The 15,412-nt window shown below is 41.8% G+C and overlaps 1 protein-coding gene across 5 annotated transcripts in view; it reads left to right on the top strand.

Moving 5' to 3' along the window:
• Window positions 1-5,973: 5,973 nt before the first annotated feature.
• The window catches only part of LOC146577578 (protein TANC1-like), a 176,031-nt gene continuing 166,592 nt past the window's right edge, over window positions 5,974-15,412 (top strand). For 3 of the 5 annotated variants that reach the window (XM_085268287.1, XM_085268289.1, XM_085268288.1), the window contains exons 1-2: window positions 6,227-6,323; window positions 14,561-14,683. In XM_085268287.1, coding sequence (XP_085124413.1) covers window positions 6,296-6,323; window positions 14,561-14,683 — 151 coding nt within the window. In that variant the 5' untranslated portion in view covers window positions 6,227-6,295. Of the gene's footprint in view, window positions 6,324-13,042; window positions 13,206-14,560; window positions 14,684-15,412 lie in introns of those variants that run through there. The other 2 variants (XM_085268292.1, XM_085268290.1) reach the window with 2 other exon arrangements.

Genomic DNA, 15,412 nt, shown 5'->3' with positions numbered 1-15,412 from the left:
TCTGACTGAAAACGCTACGTCCAGAAGAACAGAATCAACTTTTGGAGATTTACTTCCCTGATGATTGAGCACGCATCAAGACCTTTTAATCAGGCCAACAAATATCTTGTACTCAATTTTAGCAGCAGCCATTGTGACACTGATGATAAAACTTGTGTAAAAGTGCGAAGCTGTAAAAAAGTAATTATAAAAAAGCGTTTTTGTAGCTGAATGTTACTGGATAGCTGTTTCATCTGTAACACATCAAAATAACCTGCTAAGGTTTAATAGGCTATAAGGAACACACTCACTTCCTGAGCCCTGGGCAATAAGAGACGTTTTGTGTTTTATAATTTATTGATATGTTTGATCCTTTCTGACCTGCGTTAATGAAGCAGTCATTAGAGCACCATGTCCGCTAGAATAGTTCTGTAGTTTGATGCTTGAGTCGTTGCAGACTTGTTGAAACTCCCTCACCCGTCAAAGCAGCGTCTTTGTTATTCGAGTCCAGCAGATGGCAGTGTTTCACTGTCTGACGGCTGTCTGAAGCTTCAGCTGGATTATCCGTTTTCATGTTTGATTAGAGGTTTGTGTGTGTGTGTGTGTGTGTGTGTGTGTGTGTGGGTTTTTTAGCCACGAGTTGTCCACGATAAAGCATATTGAATGGCCTGTCTAATATTGTTAGAATTCTCCTTTGGGTTAGTTTCATTACTCAATCGGGACATTTATTTGGAAAAAGAAAAAAAGAGGGGAAAAAAGAAAAAAAAAGAAAAGAATTAAAAATAAATAAATCCTCATAGTTTACATTTACAAATATCAATACTGAATGTTACGTCCCTCTGCAGCTTCTAATCGTCTCAGTGTTTTCAGCTGGTGCTAATTGGCCACACCTAGTCAGGTGTGGATAAAAGCATACCTGAGGCAAGCTTCCCGGCAGTGCACTAGTCTTTGCCTTGGTGGCACCAGCCATTTTAGCCAACCTGGTTTTCCATTTTAGGATGAAGCCTCTTCTCACCCACACTCTGCTATTCATCTCTGTTTTTATGTTGCGGCTTTTGAGCCGGGTCGTAACACTGAAGATTACAAAGATCAACATTAAGACCAGTCTGTGCATTCAAAGCAGTGACAGAAAAGAGTGTGGGGCATTAACCCCCACTCACTTCACAGTTCACGTTCACAGCGAGCTTCGTCGAAATTTACAATGAGACCCTGAGGGACCTTGTGTTCACCGGCAAGTCCAGCAAGAGACCTGAGCATGAGATCCGCAAGACAGCCAGCAACGAATTGACAATCACTAATCTCACCTATGAGCGGGTCTCCAATGAGGATCAGGTACAGCAGACAGACATCTGTAGCTCAGAACAAATTAATTTCAAATCTGCTGACAAATTGTTACCAAACTTTGAAAATACATCAAACTTTATCGATGCTCTATGTTTTAAAACGTTCCCTCGTCCTCTCAGGTTCTCCGTCTGATTGCTTTGGCCAATCAGAATCGCTCCACTGCCCAGACAGCCCAGAATGACCGCTCGTCTCGCTCCCACTCAGTCTTCCAGCTGGATATTGAGGGAGTTAATGCCGGCAGGGATGTCAAGTGCAAATGTATCACACTGGAAGTACCAGCATCAGGAATGTGGTTTCTTCTTTTTGGATCTATAATATTTAGTCTGGTTAGTTATTGTTACTGTAACCAGTGCAAAATCTGCTCTGATGACTCAACGTTAATGTTTGAGCCCCTGAGCGCTAAAAGAAGTGTTTTGTAAAGTATTAAAACTACCTTTAATGGAAGGAAAAACGGATCACTGCTTCCTATAAGAGTTGGTTTTCTCTGTGTGTGTAGCCACTCTGTGCCTGGTGGACTTGGCTGGCAGTGAACGAATGGTGAAGAGCCAGTCTCAGGGTGACCGTTTCAAAGAGATGACCGCCATCAACAGCTCACTGTCCAACCTGGGCGTCGTTATCGCCGCTCTGGCCAAAAAGGTCTGCAGCTGACTGGTTTTTTAAGGAAGCAAAAGAAGATCAGATCAGATGAGCATGATGTGTCTATTGGAAACAAGTTCAAAGAATTGTCTAATAATGAGTTGCTGTGCATCCACACTGCCTGACATATTTTACCTTTACAAATAAAGCAGGTACAACAGATTCATATACCAAAACAAATGTCAGGAACTTCACCAGATCACAGGGCATTGATCCTTTCTCTCTCTCGCTTTTTTTTTTTTTTTTTACTCATCTCTGGAATTTTTCTTTTGTGTTGATCTTTACTCATACCAAGGCTGCTGGCTTGGGGCTGGCTATGAGCTCTGGATAGCTTTAACTTTAACAACATCTTCTTCTTCCTTACCTTCTTTAAAATATTCAATGTTCAGCTGGGTGAGGGTGATTTAAGGGTCTGTGGAGTTTGATGTTGGAAACACAGTGAGGCGGTTTGCCTCTAACAACAGGTTAGTGTGTGTCTGTGAGTGTGTGTGCCTATATGTCTGTGGCACTGTGCACATATATGAAACTAGCTGGCTTGTAATCAGACATACTGGAAGCTGATCAGCCAGTCACTACTCCATGTCGAGAAGTTGAATATCGTCTGATTCCGATCCCTGGCCAGTTGATCGCTCCATTTGTACTTTGTACTAAGGATCTGACAGATTAAACAACATTTAATGTCGACTTTGAAGGATATTTGAATACTCTTTACGGGGTAATGTGTACAGAAGTTCAGGGTTGCGCTGTATGCATTTAAAAATGTCTTACTTTGTTCATAATCTAGCAGCTATACACAGGTCAGAGGTGGAAGTAGGTGGCACTTAAATTTCATTTAAATGAATGGTCTTTGATTAAACTGTTACTTTTCACATCATCTCTTTTAATCCAAATTACATAAATCTAAAAAAGAAATTTTCAGTGAAAATAATTTCTTTTGTGCATAGCTCAGAAATATGGCCTCACCATTGCCTCCTCATTTAGTTTGCATGGACCTGTGCAAATTAGTCCCCACCTCACCCTTTCAACCATGTGTCCTGCATGACTGAGCAGCTTGGTGCGAGATGCACTAGTAGCACAGCTCATAGCAATGACAAAAATGTAACACCAGCCTCCAATTTATCACTTGTAGCTTACCAGTGCCTGCACTGGTTTCTGGGTTTGATGAGAACATTAATAATACCAACAGCTCTGCTGATTCCTTAGTAGTCTATTAGTTTGCACTTTAGCATGGACACCCAGTCCCCTTTGCAGCATTGCTTATAATCACTAATCACTTCCTGTGAAGCTCTTCTAATTTTAATTTGCAATCTGACTTGCTTCATCTGCACTATGAGTTAGAACAAAGAAAACACACCTGTGCAGTGTCAGTCACTACTCGTTGTGTGAAACCTTTTGGGATCGAATACCATCTGTGTCACATTATATTCATCCTTCCCCATGTACGTCATTGGGTTTAGACAGAGCTGTATCGGCATGAGACGGCGTTAAGGTGACAGTTGCCACAGTGTGACGTTGTGCTGTATCTGTAGTAATAGCCCTAAAAGACGTCAGGGGATTTACTCAAGCTGACAGGAAGATGGCATAGTCTATTGATGCATTAATTCAACTGCCGTTTCTACTCACAAAGCCTCCAGTGCCTATAAAAATGCTGGGATTCCATTCTGAGTGAGGAATGAATAGCAAATTGTAACTCTATGATGCTGTATTTATCCACTGTTGAACCCCCCCCCCCCCCCCTTTTTTTTTTTCCCCTGACTGCACTCCTAGACTAGAGGACAGGGTGCCAGATTTTAAACTTTTCCCTTGCCCTTATATTTGTCTGATATTCTTGAACTAATAAGAATATCGGACTTGCTGATGAAAATTATAGTTATGCAGGAGAAAGTAATGCATGCCAAAGCAAGATCCAACACAACAATTTGGATTTCCAATACTCCAGAGTTGACATAAATGATTACCATGATTCAGTCATTCTGCCCCCCAAAGCAATATCATTGCTAACGTGCTGAATAATTTATGTAAGCTGCGATATAGTATCTTCCAGCTTGCAGCTTTGACACCACCCAGGATAAGATGTGCACTGGTGCCAAATGTGTTGCTGTCAGTTGCACGCAATTACGTTACTTTAGTTAACTCAAAATGAGTTTTGTGAGAGAATGCCATCTCTGCAAGTGTGGTTGTTAACTTCAGTAAGCAGGTTTCAGGAAAGTTAGCGAAACGAGCTGGTATGAAGTAAAGTCATGCTGCATAAAACCCAGTTCTTAATGGAAATCGGTGCCTCCGTCTCTCTCAGCTCTTTGCTGTGGTCACAGACAGATTGCTGGGAGGGTGCATTAGCTGCTCAAACCCACAGACCCACACAGACATGCAGAAAGTAACACTAGTTGTGCATCAAAATCTGTCAGTAATGAAGACGTTATGAGCAACTATCAAACACCTGAACTTTGAAACGGACAGAACACAGTTTTGCAGAAATGCAGCATGTGCTATAACTATGGTCAGCTTGTTTTCCTTTCTTGATCCCTAATTCTACGACCCCTTTATTGTACACCCATTACAAACTATGAAATGCCATGTGCATGTAATTTTCGAGTCTAATTAGCTGTGTTTAGCTATCCTTTGAAGCTGTGACTGACTGGCTGCTTCACTGCTAACAGCAGATTCTTGAGCTGTATCTGCAGCAGAGGGCTTTTAAATCTGCAGCAGAGTGATGTTAAATTAAATTGTTACATCGGTGACTATGGCATGCTAGTCTGCTATGTACTTGAGTGGGCGGGTGGAGTGTTTTTGGGAAGGGGGTGTAAAGTACCACTGGTCTACAACATCCCACCCACACTCCTTAATAAAATTGTGCAGGAAGGAAAAGAAAGAACAAAGTCACAGTGCGTCCACAAGTCAGACTGATGCCTGTGATTAATGTTCTCTGTTCTTTGAAGTTTCACTTTGACTCTGATTTCAGAAGCACATTAATTTGGCTTTGTTTTGCATTAAAAGCTCCTTGATGGAATTAGTGAGACTTTGCAATGTCTTAACATTTACAAAACAGCTCCCTCAGAAGGTCCTTCACGAGGGGCCTGGACTTGACTGCATGTAGTTGTTTATAAAATAAAAATTCAAATTTTCACTAAGCTTGAATAAATAATTACATATTCTTCTTAGCAAGGTCCTGTAGTTTAGCCAGTCAGATCACGATGACTTTTAATGCCGTGGTCCGAGCAGGGTTTATCGTGACTGCTGCCATGAGAGGACTTCATGTTTGCCCAGGAAACCAGCGCAGGAATCACAGGGTCCAAGATGTGTTTGTTGTATTAATATTAGTGGTGATGCAACGTGCTGCGCCATTATGAAATCCAGATTAGTAGTGTGTGATGCAAACATGGCCAGCTGGCTGGCCGGCTCCAGTCCACTAACAGTGCTGATGTTCCTGTATCCAGCTGCCTGTCATCATGGAGAGTTAGTCCTTTCCTTTGCTTTTAAGATTGTGGTAGGTCGCTGTGTTGGCTCGAGGGGAGATTAAAGGAGTTCTTCTTCTAGAAGAGACACCTGTCTAAACTGAAGGGGTAAAAAAAAAATGTCCATGTTTGGTTTTATATTGTTATTCCTGCTCTTTTGCATTTTCCCCTCCGACTAGTTGTTGCAGTTGCAGTTGCTGTTTGCACTGGATGATTCCAAATCATTCAAACGCTGATTCTTAACAATAACAATACATTACGTTCTATAAATCTGTGCAATATTACTTTCCGAGTTTCACGAGTATAGGAAGACGATCGCTGTAAATATAAAATGAGCTTCTGAGAAATGTTGATAGGGCAATCAGCAAAACCACCAAGCCACTCAAAGCTGAAAGTTCCATTACAGCTCGGTGTCTCACTAGAGATTAAGACGGATAAATGTTCATCGCACATAAAGACCATTACTCAGATATATCTTGTGCCTCTTCCCCTCATTTCACCTCCCTCACTTGCTGAAAATCCCTTCTCTCTCTCTCTCTCTCTCTCTTTTTTTTTTTTTTTTTTTAAATTTAAATCTGCTCTCAGCCACCATCACTAGTTCTTCAGAGAATGATGACCGCAGCGGCTCCAGCCTGGAGTGGAGTAAAGATGGCAGCCTAAGAGGCAGCGGTCGCCATGGCCTGGCACAGAGCGTGCGGGCGGACACCTGCTCTCCTGTGGCCGAAGAAGACTCCAGCAGTGCCACAGCAACACCTGCAGACACCCCATCCAGGACAGACCAGCAGCACCCTAACATATCTGCGGGTGCTCCAGGGCCACCACACCCTCCAAGTCACTCACCTGAGGGACCCATTGCGTACCCGCCACAGACATCAGCTTCCCTCATGATGCCGAGGCCAAACTCTGTAGCAGGTAAGACTCCTTGGTTTTTGAGGTCTTGACATCTGGAGCTCAAGAAGTATACAGGAAATGCTCTGTATACTTTTCATCTGTGACTGCATTGTGTTGCCTGTCAAGATCGTAACCGTGAGATACGACCTGTGCCAGAGGCTGACATGTGGCGTGCCAGAGGCTGACATGTGGCATGTCAGTTTAATCCAAGCGAGTGATAGACACCGAAGAGTGAGAGCATCTGTAGTAGGTTTAGAAGAAATAAGAAGTCAATAGTTCAAAGAACGGACTGTGCTTTTCAGAACAGGAGTATCAAGGCAGAAGTTTGGGATTAGACAGCTGCTGTGTGGTGTGGCTCGCCACTGCCTCGCCATGTCAAACCTAAGCACACGCTCCGGTCTGGCTGATCTGTTCTGCATTCCTGCCCTGGAGCCTCCCTGTTGTGGTTCAGCTTACCATATCCACACAGCTGTCACAGTTGTTGATATTTCCCCCTTCACCCCCTTTTCCCTTATGTCTTTTCACCCATAATATTCCCAGGTCTCCTCATACCTTATTGCTTTTGACCTCGGCCTATTTTTGGTGAATCAAACAGCAGTACGTTTAGCATTTTCCTATATATAATTTTGCCTAAATGCAGTTTGTAGCTAAGCTGACAGTATGAGTCATGTACAGCTTTTATCATCCACTCACTCACCCACCTCCCTTCTTTACTCCTTATCCCATTCAGGGTTGGAGGCGTTGCCTGCAGTTTATCCTAGTGGGGTACGCCCTGGACAGGTTTGACTAGAGATGCGCAGGACCCCCCCCCCCCCAAAAAAAATTACCTTTCAAATGCAAAATATTATTTTTTATTACAAAAGACATGATCAAACTTTCCCTCAAGCTGCAGTAAGTTGCAAGATCTTCTCACACTTAGTTGAAAATAAAGTGCTCTGCTATTGCAAAGAGGCACAAAGAATTATACCCAGCTTTCCCTGACATACTTCACACTAGCAACATATTAGCATGTAGCTATAAGTTTGATTGCGACTATTTGCCTGCACCGCCGTGTACATGTTCCGCATGGACATAGACTCGGTGCATCTGTATTTTGACACGTAAGTGAATCTTGAACTAATCAGGAGTATATTTTATGGCTCAAATGTTAATGCAAGCTTATGCTAATGATTTTACTCCATAATTAGCAGGGCTGCCCATGCTTGTTGATAGAATGAATGTACACTTGAATAAACGTTGACGGACCAGAGTGGTATGTTAACTGTAAGGCTGTAGAAACAAAAGAGTGAGACTACATTAGAGTCCAACTCAAAGGAGCAAACAGAAAGAGAAGAAAAGACAAACAGTTTAGAGCACAGATGAAATGTTTGTTACATTGAATTTTGAAAGCAGACAATTCTGCCAGTGAGGGAAAATCACAGCAGGGGCAACCTGGGCTGAGCTGTGAAAAGAAACATAAAAACATGAGTGACTCAGGTCAAACACCTGGCCTAGACAGAGACGACTCAAAGTTTAAAAGACCTCATGAGACTTTTTCCTCTAGAATCTTCCTTGAATATGTTGTTTTGCTTTACCTCTTTAGTCTGTATGTAGCAGCTGCCAATGTTTTGAAGTTCAGATACTTGACTCCTGCCTCCCTTGGGTTTATTCTTGATGAAATATAGTAACAGTTCCCGTGTGTCTACTTCTAGACTGTTTTCTCTCTTTGATAAAATCTAGTCCCAGTTCCTATTCAACATACCAGAGAAATGCAACTGTGTAATGTCCACTCTAGGCCCTTACAATTAGAAGCAGGTAAGCAATTTAACTTGTGAAGGCAGTAATGGAGTAAGATGGGATGAGGACAAGCTATAGAAGAAGTAAGGAGTAGTACATGGTAGGCTCACGGTACTGATATTTCCTTGCATACCATAGCTCATAGCTTGCGCATGTATTTTACACAGTGGCCACTGCTTTGATATTTTCTGCAGCCCACAGTTGGATGTGTTGTTCCCTGATGATTCTATTGTTCCAAGAGTCCGTACCATTTTTACATCTCATCATTATTGTGTGTGACATAAACCTGGACGGTCCAGGCGCACAGTGGCTCATAAAGCTTAACAGACCAGAAAATGTTTGGCTGTTTATGTGTGTTGGTTTGCGTGTGAGCACCGGTGTGCTTGTGTCTGTCTGTCCTCCCAGAGTTTATGGGCTGATGTCATAGTTATGCAGTGTTGCCCTCTGAGACCGGCAGAACACGCACCTTAGATTGGTTCAGGCCATAAATGAAGTTGTCTCATCGCGTCCTTGATGCTCTCTCCCAGGGTTTCGTCACACAGTGTAAAATCTTTCTTGGGGTCACAGCATAGCAGAGACGGCACTTCTGTTCAAGGAAATTGTATTCGGTAAAAACCCCCAAAAAGTAACGAGTCTAAAGAAGCAATGAGAGAAAAGAAGCTACCACGGCGAAACATAATATGTATTCATCATTAGTGCATTCATTCTGTGCCAGAACCTTGGTGACTATTGTTTGTCCTGTGTTTGTGAAACAGCATCTGAGATAATGAGCTGTCTGGTTAATCTATAAATTTCTCTTTATTTTATTGATAGATATTAAATAGGAGCACAGAGATTAAAGGCAGAAGCAAACAAATAATCATGAGTTCATTTAGGGCATAATTGCTTCATGCTACAGTATTGCTATTAGTTTTTAATTTTATCTTATGATTATCTCCACCAAAAAGACAAGTTGCTGGAAACATTCCTCAGAGTGATTGAAATTATGGCATGATATAGTTGCTGCTCATCCATGATGTGAATCTCCTGTTTCACTACATCCCAAAGGTGCTCTATTGGATTGAGATCTGGTGACTGTGGAGGTAGAGTGAGTACTGTAAACTCGTTTTTATAGACAGAAGATGAGTACACTTTGGACACAAGGGATCGACATGGTTAGCAACAATACCCAGGTGGCCTGTGGCATTTAAAACCATGTTCAGTTGGTACTAACAGGCTAAAAAGTGCAGAGAACCACCACCAAGAATGGATCAATGCTTTCATGTTGTTTAAGCTAAATTCTCACCTTAAGCATTCAAGTGTCACAGCAGAAATCAAGACTCACCAGACAGTTGTTTGTAAAATGGCTCGTTGTTGGACAAAGGTCACACTTTCTTAGTGTCAGAGTGTATTTTGGCCATCTGTCTGATGCCGATCAACAGATGCATTGCTGGGCCTCTTGAAGTCTCCGTAATTATGTAGAAGGAATGTCTGCATATTGCTGAGAACTGTCGTTTGCACTGCCTTGATGTTGCATGTAGCGTGGGTGTCCCTAGGTTTTGGTGGGAGCGCCACTTTTTGGTGCCAACATGTCCTGTGACAAATTGCACAAATGTTACAAGAACAACATGAATTCATTTAGATTTGTCTTTAGCAGAGCTTTATATTAGGGATTGTATAATACTGTCCACCTCCTAAAGGAAACTGCTGCTGAGGCAGATTTAAAAGGTTGTTAAAATTGTTACTGATTTTCATCTGGCATCGAAATATTGCATTTAAAGATCTAATACGTGAAATAATCTACGTGTAATCATGTTTACAACAGCTGTTCATTAAATCTAACAAACGTGGCAGGTGCATTGGGTGTAAGATGCACTAAGAGCCTGAAATAAATGGGAACAGCTTTTTCCCGGGCTTCCAGGTGCTTTGTGAACTTCTCTATATCAGTTTCTGTGAAAGTGAAGCCAGTCTGCCCTGTTTCCCCCAAATAGTTCCATCAAACCAAAAAGCAGTGCTGTGGTAAATTAAACTTGATGTCAAATTTCAGCATCAGGATTAGTAATAAGCACTTGTAAATTAACTCTATGCTCTGGTGTTTTCTTTGTTTTATTATTTGCAATCCACTATTTACATCTATCTGTCGCCTCTATTGTAAGATCTTCTGTATAAACTAGAGTTGTTGATGGAATTTCACCTCCTCTCTGAGGTGATATACTCAGTTTATAAGAATCCTAATTTTGAGTAATTGGAGTTGAGCTTTTTTCTTTTTTCCTCTATAAAGGCTTACAGAGTCAAAGGGCCATATTAGTGTTGGCCACTGGAATTCCATGGTTTTGAAATCTTAGCCTGAGCTGCTTGTGGTTGGGTTTCTCAGACAGGGAGATTTGAGTGAGGGTCACCGTGGCGGAGGAATGGTGCTACAATGCTTGTGTGGTGTTTAGCTATTCAGCAGAGCTTTGTGGTTTGAGACAAAGTCAGGTATGGCGCACTCATTGCTCGCTTGTACTCCAAAGTCATACATTCCTCTGGCAAAGCTCGTGCGCCGGGCTCTCTTCACGAATGATAACGGAGCCAAGACTGTGGACTGCTGACAGGCAAATTCGAGGATATGTTGTTTGTCTACTAAAACACTGATGAGGTAACATCTGAATGCTTTTGTGTTTTATTAGAACGACTAAAATCATCTTAACCTTTTCCACATAAATACAACCTATGATTTAAAGATGTTTGCAAAGGTCACACAGTAATTACAAACTCATAAAGTGGCGTAGCCCTTAAATTTAATAATCTCACACTGATTTATCTCATTTGCTCTCATTTGCTGTCTTTCCCGGTAGTTTCTGAGACCATGTGGTCTATTGTATTGTTTTAGGCTGTGTGATCATGTTTAAAGACATGCCAACAGTGTGTGCGATGTCTCCAGGTAGACACGGGAGTCACTTCTGCTTCTGGCTTCATGTATATATTGATCTGTTTAGTGCAGAGTTTAAAATGAAAACAAAAAGAGGAAAGAAAGCCCATTCATTTTCTCGAGCATGAAAAGGTCACAGAGACATCTTCTAACGTGCCCTTTTTTCAGAGAATTGTTTGGTCCAGCTGTCACAGCAGGAGAAAAATAAAATCTGTTACAGATCAATCCGTTTGAAAGCCCCTTTTAAAATTGTGCTCGGCACTCCATTGACAGATTAGGGCTTATCAAATGCCCAATCTTAAAAGGAACAGAGCGTTAGCTAACCACAGAGGCATTTATATATATGAAATAGCTTATGGAGCAGTTACAGTGGTGGTTTGTTCTTTTTAAAGTAAATGTTGTTGATCTTAGCATAAGGCTATGCAATTATTACAATAATAATTATCCCTTAATATTTACCACATCACATTTTGGGTTATTTAGACCAAAATACTCAATTCTGCTCTACAAGGGCCTGATATCCACTTATGAGGACATTATACTGCTACTGTTCTCTCAAAATTTTAAACTAATATCCTCATATGTGGCTCTTATTTTTCAAAAAAAAAACAAAAATAAGGTTAAAAAGAAAATCTGGTAATTCTTTGTTTTTACATTCATCGGGCCCCAATGTGACCAAATATCAAAGAGAAATTAAAAATGCATGCCGTGGAAGAGTTCGGGTCTTAGGAGTAATAGGCAGACAAATGGACCAAACATCAGTGCGTGCTGATATCAGCCTCTTTGCAAATAAAACAACGTTTATCGATATGAGGGATCAGATTTTCTCATTTGTGTCTGAATGTTCAAACGTTCGTCATGAAAAGCTATTAAGGCGTGTTTATACCAGCAAAATCAAACCAAATAAAAGGAAAATGGGTATTTGCATTGGCTATAAGCCGAGAACAGCCAAGAACTGATTTATTCATACAAAATCACAAAATGGGTAAAGTGTAACTGGCTACTATAAAAACAGGAAGATATGTGAAGGGAGTATTTGACTCCCTTCTCCTCTTTAGTAGATTCACCTTGTAAGGAGGCGAGAGGGAGTCAAGTTGGGGAGGGAGGGTGGGGGTGGTTAGAGCAAAGGAGCTCAGTCCTCTTCTCTGTTCTGTCATGGGAAACACAGAACAGGGGGTTTTCAAAGGGCAGATCTGCCCGAGGAAAAAAGAATCCCATTTTCATCAGAATACAGTCTTGACACATTTGTGCAGCTTCAAAGTGACTGCAAGTGCAGACTTCAAGGTATCATATGTATGTTTTATCAATGAGTAGAGGTGAGGAAGAATAGGAGGGAACTCGGGAGTAAAAAGAGGAGAAGAAATGAAGGGGAGGATTTGAGGGATGAGGAGGAATCGTGTGGGAAATCTTGGCCTTGGGAAAAAATGTTGATAACGACTCAACAAAAGAGAAATGTAGTTATGGTGCTGGGTGCGCTGTCTGCCACGGACGTGAATCAAGGAGTCTATGCAGCTATGCAGCTCCTTTAGCAAGTCAAATTCGGTATTACGTGTCTGTTGAATAAAGCTCTACTGTGCTATTTCTTTTATTCCATGCAAAACAAAGAAGGAAGGGGGGAAAATAGACTGACATCTTGCGGCCCTCCTGTGTCAGCATGAGGATTTAGTGGCGATTTGTTGCATAAAGCTGATTTTTCTCTTTATTCTCTTTTGAGTCTTGTCCATACCTCCCACAAAATCCACGTGATACTCTTTGTTGCACTCATTTATGAGTCTGCTGCTTTTTCGCCTTCATTTTTTTCCACATTCCCCTCTTTTAACCCCATCTCTGTGCAGTCTGGATTGTTGATTAATACTGCAGCCGTTGGATAACAAACTTTAATCAACCACTGCGAAGTGAATCTCTTGGTTTTCCGTTTATATTTCCTCTAATATTGTCAATTTCCCCCTCTGCTGCTTGCATACCGAGTTATTTATGTGTGTGTGTGTACGTGCAGCATGTGGACAGAGATGATGTACGCATACGTGTTAAAATTGTAGAGAGGGTGATGCTCTGTTGGAAGGCAGCGCGTTCATTTAGCAAGTGCCTAATGCTGTGGGTGCTGTGACTGACTGAACACTAGAGAGGAAGCAGCCAAGCACTCGGCTCGGCTGCCAGAGTGCCGGCATGGGAGCACCGGGGTGGAGGAATCGCTTTTGTGCCCTCGTCCACTGGGAACACTCTCCAGAGATTTAGCTGTGAGTTTACACCCTGCCTACTTGACTGTATGCCTGCCCAAGTATCTCGTCACTGGGGAGATAGAGAGGGCTTTGAGAATTCCCACCATCCTTCCTTGCTTTGGTCTTAGATGTAAGTAGTTGTAGCTGATGAAAAGTGGCATTTGCTTTACAGCAAAAGGTCTTCCAGGTCATGCGCGTTTGCTTTTATTGTTTTCTTTTCTCTTTGTTTGCAATTCCTTAAGCTTTATCCAGTGTAGATGTTTGTGTATGCACAATGCACTGCAGTAAAAGTAACATCAGGCCCTTCTCCTGTTCCAGTCAAAGTTGCGTTGATGGCAGCTTCCTCAGTTCCCGTTGCCAGCAGACCGGTTTTAATTAGCGGGACATTCCGGAGAGTAAGTTAGCGACCGAGTGAGGGAGTGAAGTGAGCGTTAGTGACAGTCTTTCCCAGCTGATATTGATAAAGAAGAAGAAGAGAGGCTTTGATTCTGCTCTTCACTAAGCCCAGGAGAGCGTGGATCGCAACAGCGATAGCATAGTTGAAAAACGAGCAGCAGTTGGAGGAGAGGCCTCGCCGCACTAATGCACATTTTTATTATGTTAACAGACCGTGTCTTAGACTTCAAATTAAAAGCTGAGTTGTAATCACTGGCTCATCAAGTGGTTTTAATCTGTAGACTAGTAGTTTCAGGAGATATCCTGTGTTTGGGGATAGAAATCATTGCCTGCTTTGAGACTTGTTCTCTCTCTGCTTCAAAATGAAGCTAAATCCTAATGAAATCTCAGTAGATTTGAACTCCATAACAACTCAAGTTGTGATCTGGTTTTAATTAATTTTATTATTTCATTTCACGTCAAATGACTTACAGATATTGTAGTTTGTAGTACACAAAAGTCCTGAGATTACACCTGTGCGTCCTGTAGATTGACAGTGATGAGTGCCAAACCCGCGGTGAAGCATTTCTATAACTCGTTGTAGTTTTATGAAAGGTAAAGGTAATCTGCCCTCTCCGTACAGCCTAGCAGGCGTGCTTGTGGGGATGGACCTCTCATTGCTATATCGTGTCCAGCTGTCAGCTCAAATCAAAGAGAATCGGTGCATATTGCTCTTGACTTTAGAATACTGCTATTCTTCCTGCCACAGTATATGCTGGTAGCTGCTCACACTGCCCCTGCAAATGTCAGAGCGCACTGGCTTTGTTCTTTCCTCACTCATCCACCCTCAGACATGGCATAAGTGCCACAAGGTTTTACTCTAGTGTGTGTTTCTGTCTTTCTCTTTATAGTTGTGATGACAAATGTACTCGGGAGGTACTAGACTGTCAGCTTCACTCTTTGTGTGTGTGTGTGTATGTCTTCTCTCTTGTCTACAGCCACCAGTTCCACAAAGCTTGAAGACCTGAGCTTTCTTGATGAACAGCGCAATACCCCCCTCCGGACATCCATTCGCCTACCCTGGCATAATACAGGAGGAAGGCCCCCTCAGGACGCTAAAGGTGACTGGGCTATTCATACTACTGCTGTAGGCACTCAGGGGAGATATTTGTAAAATAAACGTGTAAAATATCGCAGTACATAGGATAATGTTATGTGGTATGACTCTGAAAAACCCTGAAGTTAATAGGCAGCCAACGGTAGTTCTGAAGTTTCCAAAGTACCACGTCTGAGTGCAGAGCCAACAACAAAACTGTGCAAATACTTGAACACTGCAATGTAAACAATGCAGCACTTATGGGTATTAACATTATCCTCAAAAGCCTTTTTTTGGCTTTTAAATCATGCCTTTTTTCCCAGCTAACTTTTATCTTGGTTATGTGTTTTGAATCCTCTGAGAGATCCTGCAGATTAAATATTTCATGGGAACATGAATTACTGAATAAGTCATCACTGGATATATACTCAGACTATTTAGTCTTCCTTTTGAAAATGTCCTCTTTCATTTTCACTCAGTCTCAAACATGAAGCTGATACATAAGCATATGGTCAGTGGTTCTGAGCAGGTTTTTTCTACATGAATTCGTGCATACGCAACAATCTTAAACAATTGGATTCTTTTCTATAAATTTTATGGGAGATTCAGTTCAACTCAATTCAGTATTATTTATGCAGTGCCAAATCACAACAACAGTCGCATCAAGGCACTTTATACTGTAAGGTAGACCCTACAATAACGCATACAGATGAAAACCCAACAATCATATGACCCTCTATGAGCAAGCACTTTG

Source organism: Mchenga conophoros, linkage group LG3 (genome assembly GCF_057382185.1).
Source record: "Mchenga conophoros isolate Kocher_MC1m ecotype Shallow Benthic linkage group LG3, M_conophoros_male_GT1.1, whole genome shotgun sequence".
Taxonomy (NCBI): Eukaryota; Metazoa; Chordata; class Actinopteri; order Cichliformes; family Cichlidae; genus Mchenga; species Mchenga conophoros.
This window is presented reverse-complemented; position numbering and strand designations above follow the sequence as displayed.